This window comes from Monopterus albus, unplaced genomic scaffold, assembly GCF_001952655.1.
Source record: "Monopterus albus unplaced genomic scaffold, M_albus_1.0 scaffold641.1, whole genome shotgun sequence".
Taxonomy (NCBI): domain Eukaryota; kingdom Metazoa; phylum Chordata; class Actinopteri; order Synbranchiformes; family Synbranchidae; genus Monopterus; species Monopterus albus.
This window is the reverse complement of record NW_018128521.1, coordinates 2,112-22,897: the sequence shown is the minus strand read 5'-3', so window position 1 is coordinate 22,897 and position 20,786 is coordinate 2,112. Positions and strand designations below refer to the sequence as shown.

Genomic DNA, 20,786 nt, shown 5'->3' with positions numbered 1-20,786 from the left:
AGCGGGGAAGATCTCATGCATAGAAAACCATGAGTGCTGTGTTCTCCACTGACTTGGACCTATACATGAGCCCTCAGCTCTACAGTCAGTCTCCTCTTTGATGTCAAGCAGGAAGAAGAAACAAGGAACAAAATGGGATTCATCCGGAGCTCACCCTGACTTCTCTGTACTGCTTATATTCACCACTCGAATTCAGGTAAGCTACGTTTACACATTACACGTGATTGTTGTTAATGTTAAAGTGACAGAGTTCAAAATCTAATTTTAGTTGATGTCATCTGGGAGAGAAGGATTTGAGTTGACAGTCCTGAAGAAGAAACATATTAAGATAAAGGGAATAAATTTAAAAAATAACATAATATATATAAAGTTTATTTGTATTTATGTTGGGCGGAGAGTAAGCATGCAATGAACCAGCAGGGCAGCTAACGGAAAATGGGAATGGACTGGGAGATAATGAGCAGCAGGTGGAGGCAGTTGATGACTGATTGCGCTGGTGGAGGACATGACAGGCAGGGAGAGACAGGGAAAGACAACAGAAAATCAGGAAGCATGATTTCAAACCATGACAGGTCGATAGCACAGACAAATAAGCTAATCCAGGACTGACAGACATTAATAGTGGGTAGAGGCAATTCATTGTTGGTTTTATTCTCTGTGAGGGGAGTGTTTGAAATACTGTTAATATAGAAAATGGCTGGCCTTGTCCTTTAATACATTTGCTGCACTTTCTTATCGGCCTTGGTTAAGACACATGGACCGATGGTTAATGTCTATATTTGACAAAGTCATTGCTTTCTCTGTGTCTCCAGGCCAATGAACATAGAGGGATCAGACACCTCTAGAGGTGACAGGCCTGAGTTTCACTAATAACTCTCACACTTTAGTTCAGAGACACCAGGGTGAACCTCAGAGAATGTCTCCATTCAGTGCAGACAGTGTTCATAGCTGATATTAAATTGAGTGCAGTGCTGGTACGAACAGAAACTTGGTGCATGATTTACCAGTAGGGCCATTTTGATCTCTTTTCCAAGGCTGTCCCACATGATGGACTTTGGGAAGAGCAGTGTTGGCCTTGCACAGCCCAGCCTCAGCATCCAGAGGACAGAGGACAACACAAGGAGCAGGTGAGCTGTAATCTGCAACCACAGCTAGTCTTTGGAGGAAATTGTCAAAGATAAAACATGGGCGAATCCTCTCGCAGTGGTTAGAAAAAATCCCAATTCTTTTGTTGGAAGTGAAGACAGAAGGACTGTGTAAAATCAATAGGAAATTTAATCAAAGTGTGGTCACAGGTGAAGTTATACAGTGCTGGGGTCAGAGAGACAGAGGTACAACATTTCACACTTCATAATCCTATTGGCCATTTGGCGTGAGTAGGTTAACCTCTGCCCGCGCCTGCTTGCTGAAATATGATCTAAACCAGGTGTGTGTGTGTGTGTTGTGATTTTCAGGCGGCGGCTAGCAATCTGAAAACTGAACAATTGGTTGTCTGCGCACCAATTCTTTTGTTGGAAGTGAAGACAGAAGGACTGTGTAAAATCAATAGGAAATTTAATCAAAGTGTGGTCACAGGTGAAGTTATACAGTGCTGGGGTCAGAGAGACAGAGGTACAACATTTCACACTTCATAATCCTATTGGCCATTTGGCGTGAGTAGGTTAACCTCTGCCCGCGGAAGATGCAAAACAGGCCAACAGGTCTGTGCTAAAATGTAAAATAGGCCATCTGGTTACTTGAAGGTACAGACATCATGTCTCCACAAAAGTTGCAGCATACAGTTCCAAAGTTTCAACTCAGTAGAATATGGCAGTCATCAATACAGCTTTAATATATATATATAAGCAAGGAAAAATAAAGGTATGATTATTAACTAAAGGAAAATAAAGTTATGAAAACTAAAGGAAAAAGTTATGAAAAATAACTAAAGCTTATAAAGTAACTAGAACCTATAAGATTCAAATCTTACATGGTTGACTCAGTCGTGCTGCCGCTGTCCCTCTACAGCCTCTCCACCTCTCACCCGTTGTCGCGCGAGTGGCGGTTTTTCTCCCGCATGTGATGCGGACGGTGACACTCTGCTCAGGGCGCTCGCCTTTCCACAGCCTTTTTGCCACCACCCTCCCATGGGTTGTGACGAGCGAACACTCGGCTCTCACAATGGCAGAGAGGGTGCTTCAAAGGCTGGCGACGATGTCCACAGACACCTCACAAATGAGTACGTGTCCGCTTTCAGAACACTACGCTGTGTGGTGAGAGCGGCTGTCCATGAACAGCTGGATGGACATGCTGATACAAACTGGGTACACTCTGCAATTTTCCAGGCATCCCCCTGCTTTCAGCGGAGTGCTGGTGATGGTAATGGCGTCACTGGCAGATTCCACCACGCTGATGGTGGAGCTGCAAGAACTGTTGACAAAAAAAATTATCTCCGCAGTTCCGCCCAGTCAAATCAAATCAAATTTTATTTGTATAGCGCAAAATCACAACAAAAGTAATCTCAGGACACTTTACAAAGTAAGGTCTAGACCTTACTGTTATCACTATTATTACATAGGGAAAACCCAACAAATCTCCCTTGAGCAAGCACTTGGCGACAGTGGGGAGGAAAAACTCCCTTTAATGGAAGAAACCTCCGACAGACCCCGGCTCTTGGTGGGCGTCAGGAGTATGAAGTTTTCTACTTATGCTACTTCCTGGTTCCCGACACTTCAGGTGTAGTGAGGCCCATCCTCAATCTGTGTCCCTTTTCAAGAAATACATAGTGAAGAGGCTGTTTCACACGCTCACCGTAAAGCAGGTGCTGGAGTGTGTATGTCTGGGCGACTGCTTCACATTCATCGACAAAAAAGACACATACTTTCGTGTGCCCATCATCCCCAAACACAAGAAATTCCTGCGCTTCTCTTTCCAATGTGCGCTGGTCCAATAAAACCGATTGTCCTTCGATTATTCTCTGGCCTCTCACACATTCTCCAAGTGTGTGGAGATGGCACTGGAACCATTGCACAGGAAGGAATCAGAGTCCTTTTTTATCTGGATAATCTGATTCTGATGATGCCCTCCAGACAGCAGGCGGCGTCTCACACGGTGGCGCTGGTCCAACACCTGACCCAGCTGGGCTTTGTAATAAACTGTTATCTTATCTTCTTTCACACTCCCTCACACTGCTTAATTAGAGATTATTTATTAGAGATAAGGTACCACCAGCTTCCAGTAGATTTACATACTATGTATGGAAAGAGCAATTCCACTAGTCACATCAATTTGACATAAAAAACATGTGTTCAGTATTTGCTATCCTTGGTATCTTGGAATCTTTCCAGTAGTGGGGAAAAAAAAGTAAAGTTAATTCTTAGAGTGACAAAAAAATGTGTTGTGCGTTATATTTGCACTCAGAAAAAATCTCCATACATCTGTCTGCCCTGTAGATGTATTGAGTCACTAACATCAGAAGGATTGCTTCTCTTAACGTGTACTGAGCTAAGGAAAATGTAGTCATTGTATAAAAGCAGTGAAGTCTATTAGGTTTACAGAAATTCCTTCTTTTTGCTTTGTTATGACTTGAGCACAACCGTTTACACCAGGGGTTTTCAACTAATTGTGACCCGGGGACCACCATTCTGACTAAGCAGCAACCTGAGGACCACTGTTGTGGGTAGATAAACCAACTGCGCACCACTTTAATATGATACGCTGTGTCACAGCACCCTCCTCAGGCTCTCTGAAACTACTGCATGACAACAATGTTAAATATACTACTCAAAAAATAAAGGGAAGACAACATAAGACATCCTAGATCTGAATAAATGAAATATTCTTATTAAATACCTTGTTCATTACATAGTTGAATGTCTTATTTTCCCTTGTGTTCCCTTTATTTTTTTGAGCAGTGTATATTCACCACACCATCCTTCTGTTTGTGGACATTTACAGCAAAAAAGATGACAAAAAACAGGAGCTCAAAAAGGATGACATGAAAGATGACCAAAAGGATGAGAATAAAGAAGAACCGTAAGTACCAGTCAGTATTTTTTATAGCTGCAAATTTCCATCAAATGAGAATGTCCTAGATGTCTTGTTTATAATATCTACTTTCTCATTCAGAAATGAGGTGTGGGTCATGGATCCTGCCACAGATACATATTACTACTGGCTGTGTGCAATTTCCATCCCAGTGTTCTACAACCTGATTTTCCTGGTTGCCAGGTTTGAATTCATGGCATTTCTTATTTACCTTAACGTTGTTTCAGTGTTCTTTAACCCTTTGCTTGCCTGTAGGGCTTGTTTTAATGAACTGCAGAATCAAAACACAACAACATGGATCATTCTTGACTACACCTCAGATGTCCTGTATTACTTTGATATTTTTGTGAGAACCAGGACAGGTCAGTGATGGGAATTTTTTTGAATTTGTGAAGTCTGTGATTACAAAAAACCTTGTATATATGATATTGCTAATCATATTGTAATGTGTCAACAGGTTTTCTGGTACAAGGACTACTTGTAAAGGATAAAAAGGTTCTGAAAGAACACTACATGAAGACACGCCAGTTCAAATTAGACATCATATCAATCATTCCCACTGATATTGTATTTCTCAAAACTGGAATTGACAACCCAGAGTGGCGGTTCAACCGTCTCTTTAGGTTAGCCCGACTCTTTGAGTTCTTTGACCGGACTGAAACTCGAACCAATTTCCCAAACATCTTCCGAATTGCTAATCTGGTACTTTACATCATCATCATTATCCACTGGAATGGATGCCTTTATTTTGCCATCTCTAAAGTGCTTGGTTTTGGCACCGACACCTGGGTATATCCAGACATAAATAGTCCTGATTTTGCTTGCCTGACCAGACAATACATCTACAGCTTTTACTGGTCCACTCTTACCCTTACAACTATAGGTGAGACACCACCCCCAGTCCGAGACGCTGAATACTTTTTTGTGGTAGCTGATTTCCTTATTGGGGTTCTAATCTTTGCCACAATTGTTGGCAATGTTGGTGCTATGATTTCCAACATGAATGCTGCACGTGTAGAGTTCCAATCTAAGATTGACGCTATCAAGCAGTACATGCAATTTCGAAAGGTCTCCAAAGAGCTGGAGGCAAGGGTGGTGAAGTGGTTTGACTATTTGTGGAGAGAGGAGAAAACCTGTGATGAGAAGCAGGTGCTGAAGAACCTGCCAGACAAGCTAAAGGCTGAGATAGCCATCAATGTACATCTGGAGACCATAAGAAAAGTGCGCATCTTTCAAGACTGTGAAGCAGGTTTGCTTATTGAGTTGGTCCTCAAGCTTCAGCCTCAGGTTTTCAGTCCTGGTGACTACATCTGTAAGAAGGGGGACATCGGCAAGGAAATGTACATCATCAAAGAAGGAAAACTGGCTGTAGTGGCAGATGATGGGGTTACCCAGTTTGTGGTTCTCAGTGAAGGGGCATACTTTGGAGAAATCAGTATCCTTGGTATCAAGGGCAGCAAAGCAGGAAACCGAAGAACAGCCAACATCCGAAGTGTGGGATACTCTGATCTGTTTGCCTTGTCCAAAGACGATCTGATGGAGGCACTCACTGAGTATCCTGATGCTAAAAATGCTCTGGAGGAGAAGGGAAAGGCCATCCTGATGAAAGATAACCTCATAGATGAGTCGTCGGTTGTGGTCACTGATACCAAAGACTTGGAGGAAAATGTAAGACAAATTGAAGGAAGTTTGGATGTCATGACAGCCAAATTAAAAAAGCTGACAGACCATTATGAATCCTCCCAGTGTAAACTCAAGCAGCGGCTCAGTAATCTGTCGAACCGGGCCCGAACCCTCAGGGTGGACAATGAGTAGAGATTGGCTTGGCATCACTACTGCAAGGCTTAGGGACTTTTCCATTTCAGAGAATTCCTTCTGAGGTCATCCCATGGCACTTGGCACATCTGACCAGCAGTTGGACAGAGATAGTCTCCATTCATTATTTCCATATGTGGTAAAAATGGTAAGGTTGCCTTGAAGGTTAATCATTGAAACATATGCATAGGTCTGAGTGCCTCTGTACTTTGAGTAGAATTGTGCTCCTACCAAGTACATAAAAAATTGGACAGTACAAAAAAGCTTTTTTTTTTTTTTGCAATGAGTAACAAATGGCATCAAAAAGGTATCATTTTGGTCTCGCAAATGAAAATAGTGTCATATTCACACCTGTAATGCAATCATTTAAATGTGATGTTTATATAAAGCAATCAGGAATAATAATGGTAAACATTTGTTTGTTTCCAGACCCATCACCAGACCAACAGTGAGTCAATTTAGGAAGACAAATCCAAGTTAAATTATAGTGAACAATAAGTGAAATGTCAAATTTTATGTGGTATGTTTGATAAATTCATCAATTCACATGAAGACCTTTTTGGTGAAATCACTAAATATTTGGGAAAATATTTGCAAAATTCTATGTGAGGATTCTCCTTTACTTTCTGGTGAAGCCAGATATGGACATTATCCAACCTCTATGTCAACTGCTGCTTCTTTTTTTTAAGAGTACATTCAAGTGCATAGCTACTTTTCAGTCATGTTGGTCAGCCATTCCATCACTTTGGTACACAAAAATATCTCAACACAATGAAATCCAGAACAAATAGAGGATGGATCCTGATGACTTTAGTAATCCCACAACATTTTATCTAGTGCCACCAGCAGGTCACAATTGTCAGTAACCAAGGGTAATATCTCCACCTTTGTTGGATGGATTAGCACACAACTTTGCAAAGACACTTTGTTAGGTTTCTAATCAAATACCTGCAAAATTAATGACATTCTTATCAGTCACAGCTGCACTTCTTAGCAATTAGCCCAAAGCATTGGTTGTAGTTTTGTTAACTTTGGTCCAAAAATACTTCTTAGCATGACATACATTTATTAATCATGAAAAAAGCATTTTCATATAAGAAACTTTATGACAAAGGTGGTGTGACAGGGTCAGTGTGGTAGGCAAGTCACCTCAAGTCCCCAGTGTTCATGTCCGAGGCAAGTCTGAGTCACCACAGATCAGGCTGAGTTGAGTCCATGTTGAGTTGGAGTAATCAAGATCTACATTAAACACAACTGACACAGCTCTGACCATTTTAAAATGACTATTTACTTTGTGACAAAACAGACAAACAAATGCAGGTTTTAATGTCAATATTTTATGGCAAATTATTATAGACTGCCAGCTTCCGGGTCTGAATGCAGTCAATGCTCGAGTAAAGTCTGAATCAACAGTTCTCAAGTCCAGGTCAAGTCATGAGTCCTGAAAATCAGGACTCGAGTCAGACTTGGACTTGAGTACTGCTATGCTGGATGGTAATTCTGTTGCTAGCCTCTGGTTAAAACCACAGTGACTGAGACCCACTAAAAACTGTGGAACATGGGTAATATTCAATTTCATGACAACAAAGGACCCAAGGACTCAAATCAAGATTATAAAGTGATGCAAGTTGGAAAAAAGCTGTCATCTTTATTTAGCATGTTTTCACAACACTGGATACTTTAAGCCTTTCATCAGTTTACATCTTGAGAATCTAACTGTTGAGTCAAACCAATTAATAACTATATCCCTTTCCAAGATCAGGTTGACCTTTCACCTTTTACCTAGAGCCCTTTCACATACCAAAGCAAGCAGCATCTATAGCATTACAAAACAGAGGTACAGATTGATGTTAAACAGCATGAAACTAGACCTGGGCTCAATAACAGTTCTATTCAATCTTTAACCTTCCACATTACTGCAGTATAACAATGCCAGCTAAGTTGTTGATACCGCAAGAAATACTGCATTCTGTAGAGACTTGTCCACATTTTCAGGCACACCATGTATCGACCAGTGACTCCAAGAAAAACAAAAGAGTGAAAGGTAGTCTCCAGCATCATATTGCCCAGGTCAGGTTCAAACCGTGACAATGAGAAGAGCAATGGAGCACAAAGAATGGCTCAGGGTTGTGTTGTGCACTGCTGTGATAGTGGCATCGTTGAGGGCAAAATCACAGTCACAGGCTGAACTGAGTTTCAAATGAATTGTATAAGTCTTACAGACATAATTAGGATCACCTAGCTTTGAATGCATCAAAGCAAGCAAACCTTTCTCACTGTATCACTACTGTCCTATGCCGTTGCTGTTACAGTCCTGGTTAATGGATAATTGAATTTCTTAATCTGTCTTGAAGAAAAAAAAATGTTCTGGAGCTTTCATCCACATCCCTTGGCTTTCCTCAGCTGTCATCACATGACCAAAGAAAAGAATTCCAATTTCAGTATATGAAGAACCCAGAGATGGTCTCTGGGTCTCTTTCTACTGGCCCCATGACCTTTGACCTTTTCCCAGTGGCTGCTGTAAACAGCTTTATGCCGGTGTTCACAGGCAGCAGAACATGTGGCTCCAGAGACCATCTCTGAACCAGGACGGGGTAATCTCCCACCATGCATGACCACTTGGGATTCCCTGACATCCATACCGTATGTAGTCCACGTGATAATGTTTGAGCCAGCTTCATTTATTAACAACTAGGAGATGTGGCTGAAAAGTGCAGGAAACCAGGCCTGAAAATGAGGGGAAACTGTTTACAGCAACATGCATGGTTTTTATGCACAGTTCAGACAAATTATCTCAGCCACTTTTTTGGAAGTAAGCCAAACAGTATTATCTTTAAAGGACCGGTGTATTTGCAAGGTTAGTGAATATTTTACATTTATGACAATCATGTTTAAAAGTATGCTAAGGTTTTTTTGTTCTTCAGTTTTTTTTTAAACACTGTTCAAGTTAGGCATTGGTTGCCACTCATTCCTGTGTAATCCATCACAATAAACATCATGTCTACTGTGGTTTTCCTCCATTATAAACTCTTTTTCTTGTACTGAAGTTTAATGAAAGACTGGATTGAAAAGTCTACATCTTAATAACTTGGACAAAGAAAAATACAGATGTGATGTTCACTGATGAAAAAAGGTTTCACATAACAGTTACTGTTAGAAATTATATTTCAGATGTGTCCATTTTGTTTCCTTTTCAAATGGGTGTTTAAATAATTTGGTTAAATTGTAGATTCATTTAAAACCTCTCTGGGTGTATGAAACCTGTGCTGCTGTTAGTGGTTTCAAAGCAACAAATTAGAGTTTGAAACTGAAAAGAATCATGCTCAAAACTACAAAAGATCTAAGTAAAAAAAATAATTTACTGACTTCCTTTATCATTATAGCCTGTTTAACTGAACCAAAACTATTTAAAAACATCTGCCAGTTCTCTTGGGGGATGATTTCACATTAAAATTTCAATAGCTTGTAAGTTTAAAAAAAAAAGCAAAATGAATCCTTGTTAGACTTTTCCATAGACAGTGATCACACCTGTTTCTATTCTCACAGATCCATATCACAACCTGATCATAATGATGTGCCCATACAGGAATTTCTACCCCCGACGTAGAGAAGACAATCAGTACTAAGGGGCTTGTCTGAGACTCAGCGAGTGGTTTCGGAATTGACTGTTCCTGGATTGCGGATGTGACATAATCACTGCTCAGATTGTGCTTAGACTGATGTCCTCACTTGTGCGGCATCTGATCGGGTCTGGAAACATGTTGTGGTAAAAGGTCAAGTGTAAACACAGTCAGAGACTGTGTAAACTGGACTAAAGATAACAAGGTACCAAAGCTTGGTCAGTGACAAACATTCTGTAGACACGTTCTTTAGTACACACTACCCTCTGGGTCTGTACTGAACAGAGGGACTGCAGCGAGCTGTCTAGTCAGACAAGCCTGAAACAGAATACACCAAGTGCCTACTGGGGTTTTACTCATCTACTCACTGTCAGGTTGGCACAAGAAGAGAGAACATCAACAGTGGCAGGTCTACCTGGGAACATCCTCCAAAACGTGCACAATACGGTACTGTAGCTCCAACATCACTGATATATAAATACTGTTTTTATTTAGAATTGTTAACACAGGAAGACATGGAAATAAAATGCTTCGAACAATCATGGCAACCTGCGGCCAAAACGAAACATTCTGAAAATGTCTAAGTGCACTTACACAGCTCTGACAAGATATGAATCTAACCTGTGGCATCCCCGTCCCCCTCCCCGAAAGGACGAAAGGCCCAAAAACAAAACAGTAATAGAGCTAAGTGATAATGCACCTTTTTTTTTCCCAAATGCTTACCTTGACTGAACATGGACTTGGCAGAAACAATAAGTGATGATTTTAAGTGGAATGGTTGGTAGGAGCTCTTCTTTTTTTTTTTTAGCAGGGAGCACAACATTTGTAGTAGAGGCTACTCTAAACCTAGATTTTCTGTCAATTCAGGGCTAGTTTAACATGATTTTGTTCAATAAATGGGGTTTATATTGACTTGTTAATGCACTGTCCCAAATGTACAGTTTAATATTAAACCTCCCCTTTCCCTGTGTAGGGGAACTGTCACAACAGGCAGGCATGAAAAATAACCCATTTTAACCTTAAAATAAATAAAGAAAATGATTCTCTCTGTACATAAAAAGATGGGAAAGCTGTGGCACATTCACATAATGTGGATGTGGGGGTCCCTGTGCTTATGCTGACTGATGTGTGAAGAGGCACAGCAGAAGAACTAGATCACTCTATTTGAACCATTGCTCCTCTTTCAGTATTGACTTGCTGTTCCTAGAAACTGCTGTCTTTTGTCACCTTTTCGATTGTGTCTGATAAAGGAAGGGGCAGGGCAGGGTTTGATGGGCTTTTCGAGAAGGAGTCAGTTCGCCGTGTGTTTGGAGTGGGGGCTCAGAGCATGCCAAACCCTTTGGCATAGGTGATGGCTTTCAGCAGTCTCTCCCTCAGCTTCTCCTTGCTGCTGTACTCTGGCAGCAGCAGCACATTGAAGCAAGTGTGAGATGTTGGTAACCTGCCGAGAAAATGACACACAGCCAGTCAGTTTCACTCTCGCACATGCCAGCAGCAATCACAAAGCTTTGCACAAATGTATGGTGAAAGATCTGTGCCATCAGATGACAACTTTTCTGATCTGGTTAAATCTAAGTAACAGTCGCTCCTTTTCATTAATCTGGCGGCATCTGAATACGCCAGATGAAGCATCTAAATGAGATGGTCACTTTTCTGTAAAAGCTGAAACGATCTTACTAGGGCGGACCTAGTGCAGTTTAAGTTTTATGACTAGGGCCGAACAATTAATAATTTTCAAATTGAAATCGCAATTTAACAAAGCATGATTTTCTAATCACAAAAGATGTGATTTAAACTGCCATTAAAACATTTCAAACAGTACAGATTCCAAACAATCTGAGTGGCGCCCCCAAAGGCTTCATATGTGAGTGCACTCTGCCCTCCTCAGCAGGCTTCACTTGAAACCCACCCCAATAAATTTCAATGTGGTGCGACTAGCCACTACAAAAATAGCCATGGCAGTGAGCAAAACTAAATGTCGACAACACTTGTGTCAAAGCGAAACAGTACATCAGTCATGTGGACCCATTTTGGGTTTTTCGTATTTTGCTAAACAGATCCTAGATCAAATGAGCAATCCTGGATTTTCTAACGCCAGCTATGGTTATCCAGATATATCAGTTCTTCCACCTCCACTTGTGTTGTGGATTAGAAAAGCTCTATTCAATCATCCAACATAAGTGCATGCTCTCATGGTCTGTGACTAGATCAAGGGTTCTCAACCTTTTGCAACTAAAAGCCCACTTTTGATTATTTAATTTATGAGGACCACCTTATCAAATAAATGAAAAAAGTACTCACTTTATGTATTTACTGTATTCACACATTCTGGAGATTTTACTGGTGCAGCGTTATCTCACACATCACTTCTTCATTTCAATAACTGATCCACTCTGCCTCACTGCATGCAAGGAAACATTTGCTTGCTAGCTAACAGCAGTAAAACACGGTTGGGGACAGTGCCTCTGGACTGGCAGACCGGGGTGGTGGTCCCTCTTTTTTAAGAAGGGGGACTGGAGGGTGTGTTCCAACTATAGGGGGATCACACTCCTCAGCCTCCCCTGGAAAGTCTATGCCAGCGTATTGGAGAGGAGAATTCGACTGATAGTCGAACCTCGGATTCAGGAGGAACAATGCGGTTTTCGTCCTGGCCGCCGGACACTGGACCAGTTCTATACCCTCTTCAGGGTGGTGGAGGGTTCATGGGAGTTTGCCCAACCAGTCCACATGTATTTTGTGGATTTGGAGAAGGCATTCGATCGTGTCCCCTGTGGAGGGTGCTCCGGGACTATGGGGTCCAGGGCACTCTGTTAGCAGGAGCTTGGTTTGTATTGCCGGTAGTAAGTCAGACCTGTTTCCAGTGCATGTCAGACTCCGGCAGGGCTGCCCTTTGTCACAGGTTCTGTCCATTATCTTTATGGACAGAATTTCCAGGTGCAGTCAGGGGCCGGAGGGAGTTTGGGGACCACAGGATCTCGTCTCTGCTTTTTGCAGATGACGTTGTCCTGTTGGCTCCATCACACCAGGACCTTCAGCGTGCACTGGGACGGTTTGCAGCCGAGTGTGAAGTGGCTGGGATGAGAATCAGCACCTCCAAGTCCGAGGCCATGGTTCTCAGTCGGAAAAGGATGGCTTGATCCCGTCAGGTTGGTGGAGAGTTTCTGCCTCAAGTGGAGGAGTTCAAGTATCTTGGGGTCTTGTTCACGAGTGAGGGAAAGATGGAACGGGAGATTGACAGGCGGATCGGTGCAGCTTCTGCAGTAATGCGGTCGATGTACCGGTCCGTAGTGGTGAAGAAGGAGCTGAGCTGTAAGACGAAGCTCTCAATTTACTGGTCGATCTACGCTCCTGACTGAAAGGGCTGGATACAGGTGGCCGAAATGAGCTTTCTCCGTAGGGTGGCTGGGTGAGATAGGGTGAGGAGCTCGGTCACTTGGGAGGAGCTGAGAGTAGAACCGCTGCTCCTCCACATCGAGAGGAGCCAGCTGAGGTGGCTCAGGCATCTGTTTCGGATGCCTCCTGGGCGCCTTCCTAGGGAGGTGTTCCGGGCATGTCCCACCGGGAGGAGGCCCCAGGGAAGACCTAGGACACGCTGGAGGGACTATGTCTCTCGGCTGGCCTGGGAACGCCTCGGCATTACCCCGGAGGAGCTGGAGGAAGTGTCTGGAGAGAGGGAAGTCTGGGTATCTTTGCTTAGACTGCTGCCCCAGCAACCTGGTCTCGGATAAGCGAAAGAGGATGGACGGATTCTTGAACACATTTAGTAAATACCAAACTTTGTAAATCATTGCTACTACTAATAATAATTTTAATCTAAACCTTTGCAGTACTACTCCACGGCCCACTGGTTGAGAACAGCTGTGCTAGATTATGTGCACTCACCTGCCACTTTATTAGGTACACCTGTGCATGTAATATAGCTAGGGAGGACAAAAATATAGACACACATCTGAAAATAAAGTTGCACCACTGGTGCATGTATGAGGACGTTGAGTTGGACTCCCTTCTGTTGTTTACAGCAAAGTTTGTCTGAAGTGAGTAATACAGAACCAAGAAAAACTTGCATATTAAATTGCTATATTATTTTAAAAAATCTATTTCAAATCAAAAGCAATTTTCCCAAATTGTTCAGCATCCCTGTTCTAAAACAGTGAGAAGAAAGTGCAAACATTTCAGAGTTCAGCTCACCTGTCTGTGTCGGGGCCATTCTTGGCAATGATCATCTTCAGCTTGCCCAGCCCACCCACAGGTGCCCTATCAGTGCCGGTGGTGAACTGCAGGAAGAGGCGTTTCTGCTCCTCACCAAATGAGTGCAATGTCTCCCAGAACTCCCTGTGGCGCAAACAAACACTCTCAAATGCTATTAAACACACCTCCCTATTATTTTCACTATTAATCCTGACCATTTCTGAAGGAAACAGGAACCTTTGTAATGGTCAGTACAGTCTTGCACATCGGGTTTGCATATAATGGATCTATATACACACATATTCTTACTTGATGATTCGAGAATCTCTGTTGTAGCCGCCATCGTATTCTGTCGTTTCTTCCAGTGCAAGGAAGTCCAGGTTCTGCAGCATGTGACACAAACCAAACATGGATGGAAACTCAGCATTTAAGCAAACTGAAATGACTCCTAACAAACATGTGGCAACAAATCTCACCCTGCTTCCACAGATAAGGAGCTCAATTTCTTCTGGTCTGAACAGATACTTGAGTGGCGACTCATTGGTGACCATATGGAAACCTCTCCTGAATGCTTTGAACTGCTTTTCCACACTTTTGTTCAGCATGTACTCTGCATACTGGGCCACAAACTCCTGCACAAACACATCAACCGGGACAGCTGCCATTTAATGTCAAAACTCTACTTATCTTTTATTCTTCCTTTTCCCCACTGCGGATTCAATGACACCAGGAGGACAGTTAGAAAATGCTGCACATTTTCTGTTTGACTCACCTTTCTGTTTTCATTTGTAACTGGAATCTTGTCCCCATTTTCCCTTAAATCATACATGAGCGGGTTCCCAAACAGGTCTGTCTGGGAAATCTGAAAAGTGATCATCATATCCTCCTCCACGCTGCCCTCGTACTCCAGCAACTCCTTCAGGCTCTGGTACAGAACCTTTCCAACACAATCAAGATATATTTAGCAATGCAGATTAAGTAACAAATATGGAACACCTACTACCCAGCTACAGGGCATTCATAACATTTGCTGAGGTGCTTCTTACTGGGTTGGCATCAGCCAAGTCCCTGAAAGTTCCTTTCTTGCCCATCAGCTTCCTGTAGACCACCATAGGAAAGTGGATATCAAGGATACAGTTGTTATAAATGGCCAGACCAAGAACAATACCGATCAACGTGTACTGGCCCTCGTTTTCAAATGATGATGGGTTGAACCAAAACAGCTTGGTGCGTTCGTCATATGTGAACATGCCTGCAGGAGGAAACCGAGACATTGCATTAGGTTTTATTAACATTGATTGACGCACCTGATAATTGATATCACAAAGTACTCAGATCTAAGTGTATTCAGTCTGAAAAAAGGGGCACTGGTGCATCCCTAAAAAAAATTATAGACAAGAAAAGTAAAAAATTATAAATTATAATAACTGTTCAAAATTACATGAAAACACACCACCACAGACTCTATGCCATCAAGAAACCTAGGGAAAACCCTTCAAAATGAACATGTTTACCCTACATGTTGAGTTACTTCCTGTTCAGCTTTGACAAAATCATAATGCTAATCAGCCTTCTGTTCATGTATTGAACAGCTAAAACTACAGTGTTTCCTACTTACATTCACTCTGCAACATAAATACTATTTGTTGGGCATTCTTACCAATATCTGGGTTGAATATTTCCTCTACCACGAGCTGAAAGAACTCCTTGGAAACACCTCCTTCATCAACACCTTGCTCTCCTTCAAACTCAACATACAGCTGCTTCTTCAAGTCTGCAGGATTCTCCATTGCTATCATTTCCAGCTATAGAGATACACAAGAGAAATAGATGAGGGTATGTCCCAAACTGAACCTCATTTGGGGGGGGGTAAATTGTATGTATTGACCTGGCACAAACATACCCTGACCAGAGCATCATCAATGATGTGGTCTCGTCGCACTTTGAGCCTCAGGTAGGGGTTGAGCTGCTGGCCCTGTACCAAGCTATACAACACAGTAATACGCCGCTCGCTGTACATGCGGATGCGGTTGTCATAGTACAGACCGAGGTTCTTGGTGACAGCATTCAGGATGAAGGGGCAGGTCATGAAGGAGAACTTGTTTTCAGTTTCAACTTTAAAGAAAGTGTAGTCCTTGTCCATTTCCAGCACCTCATTCAGAGGCTCATTGACAAACTCCTCAAAGGAAATAAGCGGCCGCCGGCAATCGTTGGTGCGAATTCCCAACTCCATCTCCAGTGGGTCCACCCGAGGGCCTTTCTTGTTCCGCCGTTCCTCGCCCAGAAGCTCCTGCAGGGTGAGCTCACTGGATTCTGGGATGGGCTCCTCATCCTCCTCCTCATTGTGCTCCACATCAAGGTCGCCACCCAGCACATTTGCATAGTAAATGATCTTCAAGCACTTGGTGGCTGCCACCACTGCATCATCATCATTGACCAAGTTGCGGCTGTTGAATTCATTACTGATCACTTTGTAGGTAATGAGTTGCTGGAAGGTTTCCACCATGCGCCGGATCTGCTCTGGGCTGTAATGTGACCACAATCGGGCCAGCTTGGCCTGAGCTGCCAGTGGGAGTTTGCTCATGGCCTTGCAGAACTGTGGGAGCGCAATCTCCAGGTACTCTGGGCTGTGGAGGTTGCTGTTTTCCATGACTATAACAAACAGGTTCAAGTAGTTGGGGTCTCGTGAATACACGTTGTGGTATGTCAGGTCACACTCGACATTTGGTGAGAGGTAGACCAGTGCATTCAAGAAGGCGGCTTCTATCTTCTCATTGGACAGCAGGCGCTCGTAAACCCTCCGCACCGCTTCAATATCCACTGACACCTCATCAGGGGCCAGCTTTTGGACATCATTGTCCCCTGAGGAGCCTTCTCCAAGCCTTGATGATGAAGAGGTGGCAGCCAAGTCCTCCTCCATAGCTGTAGCAGAGCAGGCAGCTGCCTCCTTCTCATCCTCATCCTTGTCCTCATCCTTACCTTGGAGGGATTTGAGCTCCTCCTTAGTGTGAGGTTTGGACCTCCGGAAGCTTTGCACCAGGCCCTCGGCACTGGAGAACACCCGGCCGATTACCCTGATCAGAGGTGAGTAATCCTCCTTCTCTCCACAGATGTCCAAAATTTCATACACTTTCTCCTCTGTCAGGTAATTTAAATCTACACAGAGAATCAAATGCTACATGGTTAATAATAAAATTAAAACAAAACCACTCTAGTTCGTTCATCCACAGTGTGTTAGCAACTCACCTTTGAAATTGTCCCGTACAGAGTTGACATCTCTGTGGTTCACCTTCCTGTTGCTGCAAGCTGAGTTGCTGTGAACGCTGCTCTCCAAGTAGGCTGAGGCAGCGCCCTTCTTCGAGGGGTGGGGGTCACATAGCTTAGCATTAACCTTGTAGAGCTCAAGGGCTTTGACCGCTGCTGCATTGTTATCCATGCGGCTGAACCCAACTGAGGAGGCACACCATGAGTTGGAGCATGACTCATTCCCACAGCCCTCCGTTAACTGGTGGTAATAGCGCTCTATTAGATGTTTGGCAGCTGCTCGCTTCCTGCATTCAGAAATATGCATAGCAGGTTATAAGCAGGGGCAGATCTAGAAAATTTTTGATGTGGTGGCCAAGCTGGAATAATGTCCCAATTAAGGGTGGCACATTTGGAATACATGTAAAAAGTCAATTAACCTCCTAGTTCTATGAAATAATAAACCAAATAATATTAGGAGTCAAGTTGTGTAAAAATGAGACAAACATAGTGCTTTCTTTGAGTAACTCTGGCTGTGCTCCTTATTTACTCCAGACCAGGGACATTGTTGTGGCACAGTATTTTTGATTAGTAGCAATGACAATCTTTACTAAAAAGATCTAGCCTTTTTCATTGCCAGAGAAGCATTTGTTTTTCAAGAAAGTTAAGAGAATAATTCAAATCAAAATGACAATTCAGCTATACAACAGGATCAATTTACAATCACATATTTGCATGCAAATATCATTTCAATTAGTATGACACACTTAGAGAAGGCATATCGTAACATGGTTAAAGGGCCCATGGCATGCTTTTCCTTGTTTTTTGACTTGTGTTACAACGGTGAATTATCATCTTAGATGTAACCTAAAGCTCAAAAAATGAGGTGTTCGTATGTTCTACTATTTCTATGCAGAACCAGCTCAGTTTATACAAGTCTCACAAACTATTGCTCGCAAGACTTTTTCTACCAAAACAAAGTATTACGTGATAGTTTAAGGATCTCCTCGAATGGGTATAAAATCCAGTCTCTTGCACATTCATGTGAGCTTGCCTGACATCCACCGGTGCCCCCAACATATTGGCAAAATGTTACATTATCTTGATTGTTATGTGTATTTTCAATAAAGCCTATGTTTAAAAAAAAAAAAAAAGGACTTCCAATAGTGCCATTGTAAAATCAGTAAAACTTCAATTGCAGCCAGTTTTGTGATTATATTTTACCTCCTGCTGCTGCACTATGACCAGGAGTTATGGAGAAAAACACAGGGCCTGAGGTTACTACACGTCCGGGTTTGTTTAGGGTGTTACAAATCTGTTTTCATTGGCACATATACCGCTGTTCTATGGAGGAGAAATTCATAATCAATATGAATTTCTGTTAATAATGCTGTTGTATTTCGCTGTGCTGTCCACTTGTGACAACACTGGCAACAGGAGTTGTGCTTGTTCACAATCTATCCTCTCATTTTAAGGAAGAGGCTTTTGGCTTTCTGATTGTGAAACAATTACAAACTACTCGGAGTTATAGGGGGTGCCAGGCTAATCTAGAGGTACCCAAGATTAAACATTAAATGGCTGGAAATTAGCAAAATGAGCATGCCATGGGCACTTTAAGTTATAACTACAGACAGCAGCTATAACAGGAAGAAAAAGAAAATAAGTGAGAACAGGCAAAAACAACCGTGGAGCTACTGGCATAGTAGGGGGGTCTTAAATACATGCTCACAGCCACATCCATGACGAGTAAAGATTGGTTGAACTTACATTCGGCTTGCTTCTGCGTTGTCTACTTCAGGGTCCTGGTATTCTCTAATTCAACAACAAACAATAACGATTAGAACTTCACAGGGCACGATGCACTGCTGCACTGACATGTTAATTACAGCTGCTGATGGCACTGTGCTAGCTACATTAGGAGCTCTTGGGCACACGTTAGGACATATTTTAATTTAGCAGTTGCGTGTGCCTAAGATATGGGACGATAAGAAAATGACATGCTAATGTTAGCTAACAAGCAAGATTCATGTCTTGAATCTTGAAACAACCAGGCTAGTCTTGCAGTGATTACAGTCACTGTCACTATATTCTGCTAATTACTGGAAATTGAACCACTGTTAGAGGGTACCTTGTTATTTCTTGTTAAAATAAAACAGTAAACAAAATCTTTCACCTCAGCCTTAGAGAGGGAAAAGGGCTAAGGAGAAGAAAAATGTCAGGAACATTGACGTCCTGACGCTGATTTATTTAGCTAGCAAGCAAACTAGCTGGCCCGCTGGTCTCATTTAAGCTACTGATCACGCAGAATAGCGTTTCCAAAGTAACGTTAATTACAATTTTCATTTTTAATCAACCAATGCTTGCTATGAACTTTGCCTGATCATATGAATAAAATAGAGCAATGGCATCCACACAGCTACCACCAACAGCTAGCTAACTATAGCTTTCAGTGTTTTCCTAGCATCCACAGCATCCCCGACTCTTTCCTCTTGGCGTTCCCACCTATCGGGTCCCTCTGCTGGGCTAGTCTCGGCCTGTGGTGGCGCACACTCACAGTCCTCCTTCTCGTCGGAATTCATACGAGTCTTTATCCTCAGTTGTTTGTTATTCTTTTGCTGTTTAGTGAATATATCGAGTCCTGTACGGCTTGATTACAAGTTCAGCACCACCACTGTTTAAATCTAAACGGACAGCGACGAAGAATTTTCTACACAAAACTTCTTTCACGGCCTTCCTACTGCAGGCTCTTTCCTGTGCCTGAGGTTCTCGGCCATCTTGACTTCGCCATCAACCTACATCCCACAATGCACTGCGTTTTAGCTACATGACCTGCTGGAACGGATTATTGTGCTAGAAGGAACTGGAGTCATATTCATCATGATAACATACCGTATGCCATGGAATCATGGACGGATTACTGGACTGCAGAGGCCCGAGGGCTAAGGAATCCCCTGGAGCTCGCCTCTAATAATATCTCACAAAGAGACACAAAAGAAGCAAAATAATACACAAATCAATAATAAAATCACCTACAAAGATGTAGAAAATGTCCTCAAAAACACACAAAATGATCCAAAATATCCTCAAAGAGATACAAAACAAAAACATGCTAAACAATTGCTTAGAGGTGCTAAGCATATTTCAGTCTTAAGTTTTGCTTCTATGTAAGAGGGTGGGGTATTTTATTTGTCTGTACCCAGGGGCCCATTGGTCAAGGCCAAAGTGTTTATTTGTCATATGCACAGTTAGGAAATGTGTTTCCCTGTACAATGAAATTCTTTCTTTGCCTTCCACATGAATGCCACAAAATACAAATGAAATATAAAGTAGATAAATAAGTAACACAAAATCTAAGGCACTTTAAGCAGCAAATGCAGCAATATAATAAAAATATATTTGTTATTACAATAATGTATATTTTCTGAATTAAAGGTTAAAGGGGCCTGCCACCAATTTTACCACTTCTGATCCTCCGGCCAGAGGGTAAGGACGCGAACAGTCCGTGCTGGGGGTGGGTGGGATCTTTGAGGAGGGAGGCAGCCTTCCTACACACCCTGCGGTGGTAAATGCTCTGCAGAGAGGGCAGTGGAGTCCTGGTGATCTTCTCTGCAGTCTTTACCACTCTCTGCAGGCGCTTGCGGTCCATAGCAGTAGTGGTGCCATACCAGACAGTGATGCAGCTGGTCAAGATGCTCTCAATGATGTAGCTGTAGAAGTTGCAAAGGATCCTAGGCGACATGACAAACCTTCTAAACCTCCTCAGGAAGTACAGCCGCCATTGGGCCTTCTTGACCAGCTGTGTGATGTTAAGTGTCCAAGTGAGGTCCTCACTGATGTGGACACCCAGGTATTTGAAGCTGCTCACCCTCTCCACTTCGAGCCCCCGGATGAACA

At 42.6% G+C, this 20,786-nt stretch overlaps 2 protein-coding genes across 5 annotated transcripts; one reads left to right on the top strand and one right to left on the bottom strand.

Annotated features, from left to right (window-relative positions):
- Positions 1-98: 98 nt before the first annotated feature.
- LOC109953364 (cyclic nucleotide-gated channel cone photoreceptor subunit alpha-like) lies at positions 99-6,276 on the top strand. 4 transcript variants are annotated; one of them, XM_020588833.1, is made up of 6 exons: positions 99-196; positions 1,035-1,127; positions 3,937-4,014; positions 4,108-4,209; positions 4,282-4,388; positions 4,484-6,276. In XM_020588833.1, the coding sequence occupies exons 2-6, from the start codon at positions 1,045-1,047 to the stop codon at positions 5,839-5,841; spliced, it is 1,728 nt and encodes a 575-aa protein (XP_020444489.1). In that variant the 5' UTR covers positions 99-196; positions 1,035-1,044; the 3' UTR covers positions 5,842-6,276. The 4 variants fall into 4 exon arrangements, with proteins under 4 accessions (XP_020444489.1, XP_020444486.1, XP_020444487.1 ...); XM_020588830.1 differs by lacking the exon at positions 99-196 and adding an exon at positions 404-467; XM_020588831.1 differs by lacking the exon at positions 99-196 and adding an exon at positions 505-621.
- Positions 6,277-9,929: 3,653 nt separating this feature from the next.
- Positions 9,930-19,734, bottom strand: ube3a (ubiquitin protein ligase E3A). Its single transcript, XM_020588829.1, has 11 exons — positions 19,395-19,734; positions 18,660-18,704; positions 16,896-17,200; positions 15,553-16,805; positions 15,310-15,454; positions 14,696-14,901; positions 14,422-14,586; positions 14,126-14,281; positions 13,959-14,032; positions 13,650-13,793; positions 9,930-10,902 (listed from the first exon to the last, which is right to left on the bottom strand). Exons 1-11 carry the CDS (start codon positions 19,469-19,471, stop codon positions 10,782-10,784), a joined length of 2,691 nt encoding a protein of 896 aa, XP_020444485.1. The 5' UTR covers positions 19,472-19,734; the 3' UTR covers positions 9,930-10,781.
- Between the last annotated feature and the right edge of the window lie 1,052 nt (positions 19,735-20,786).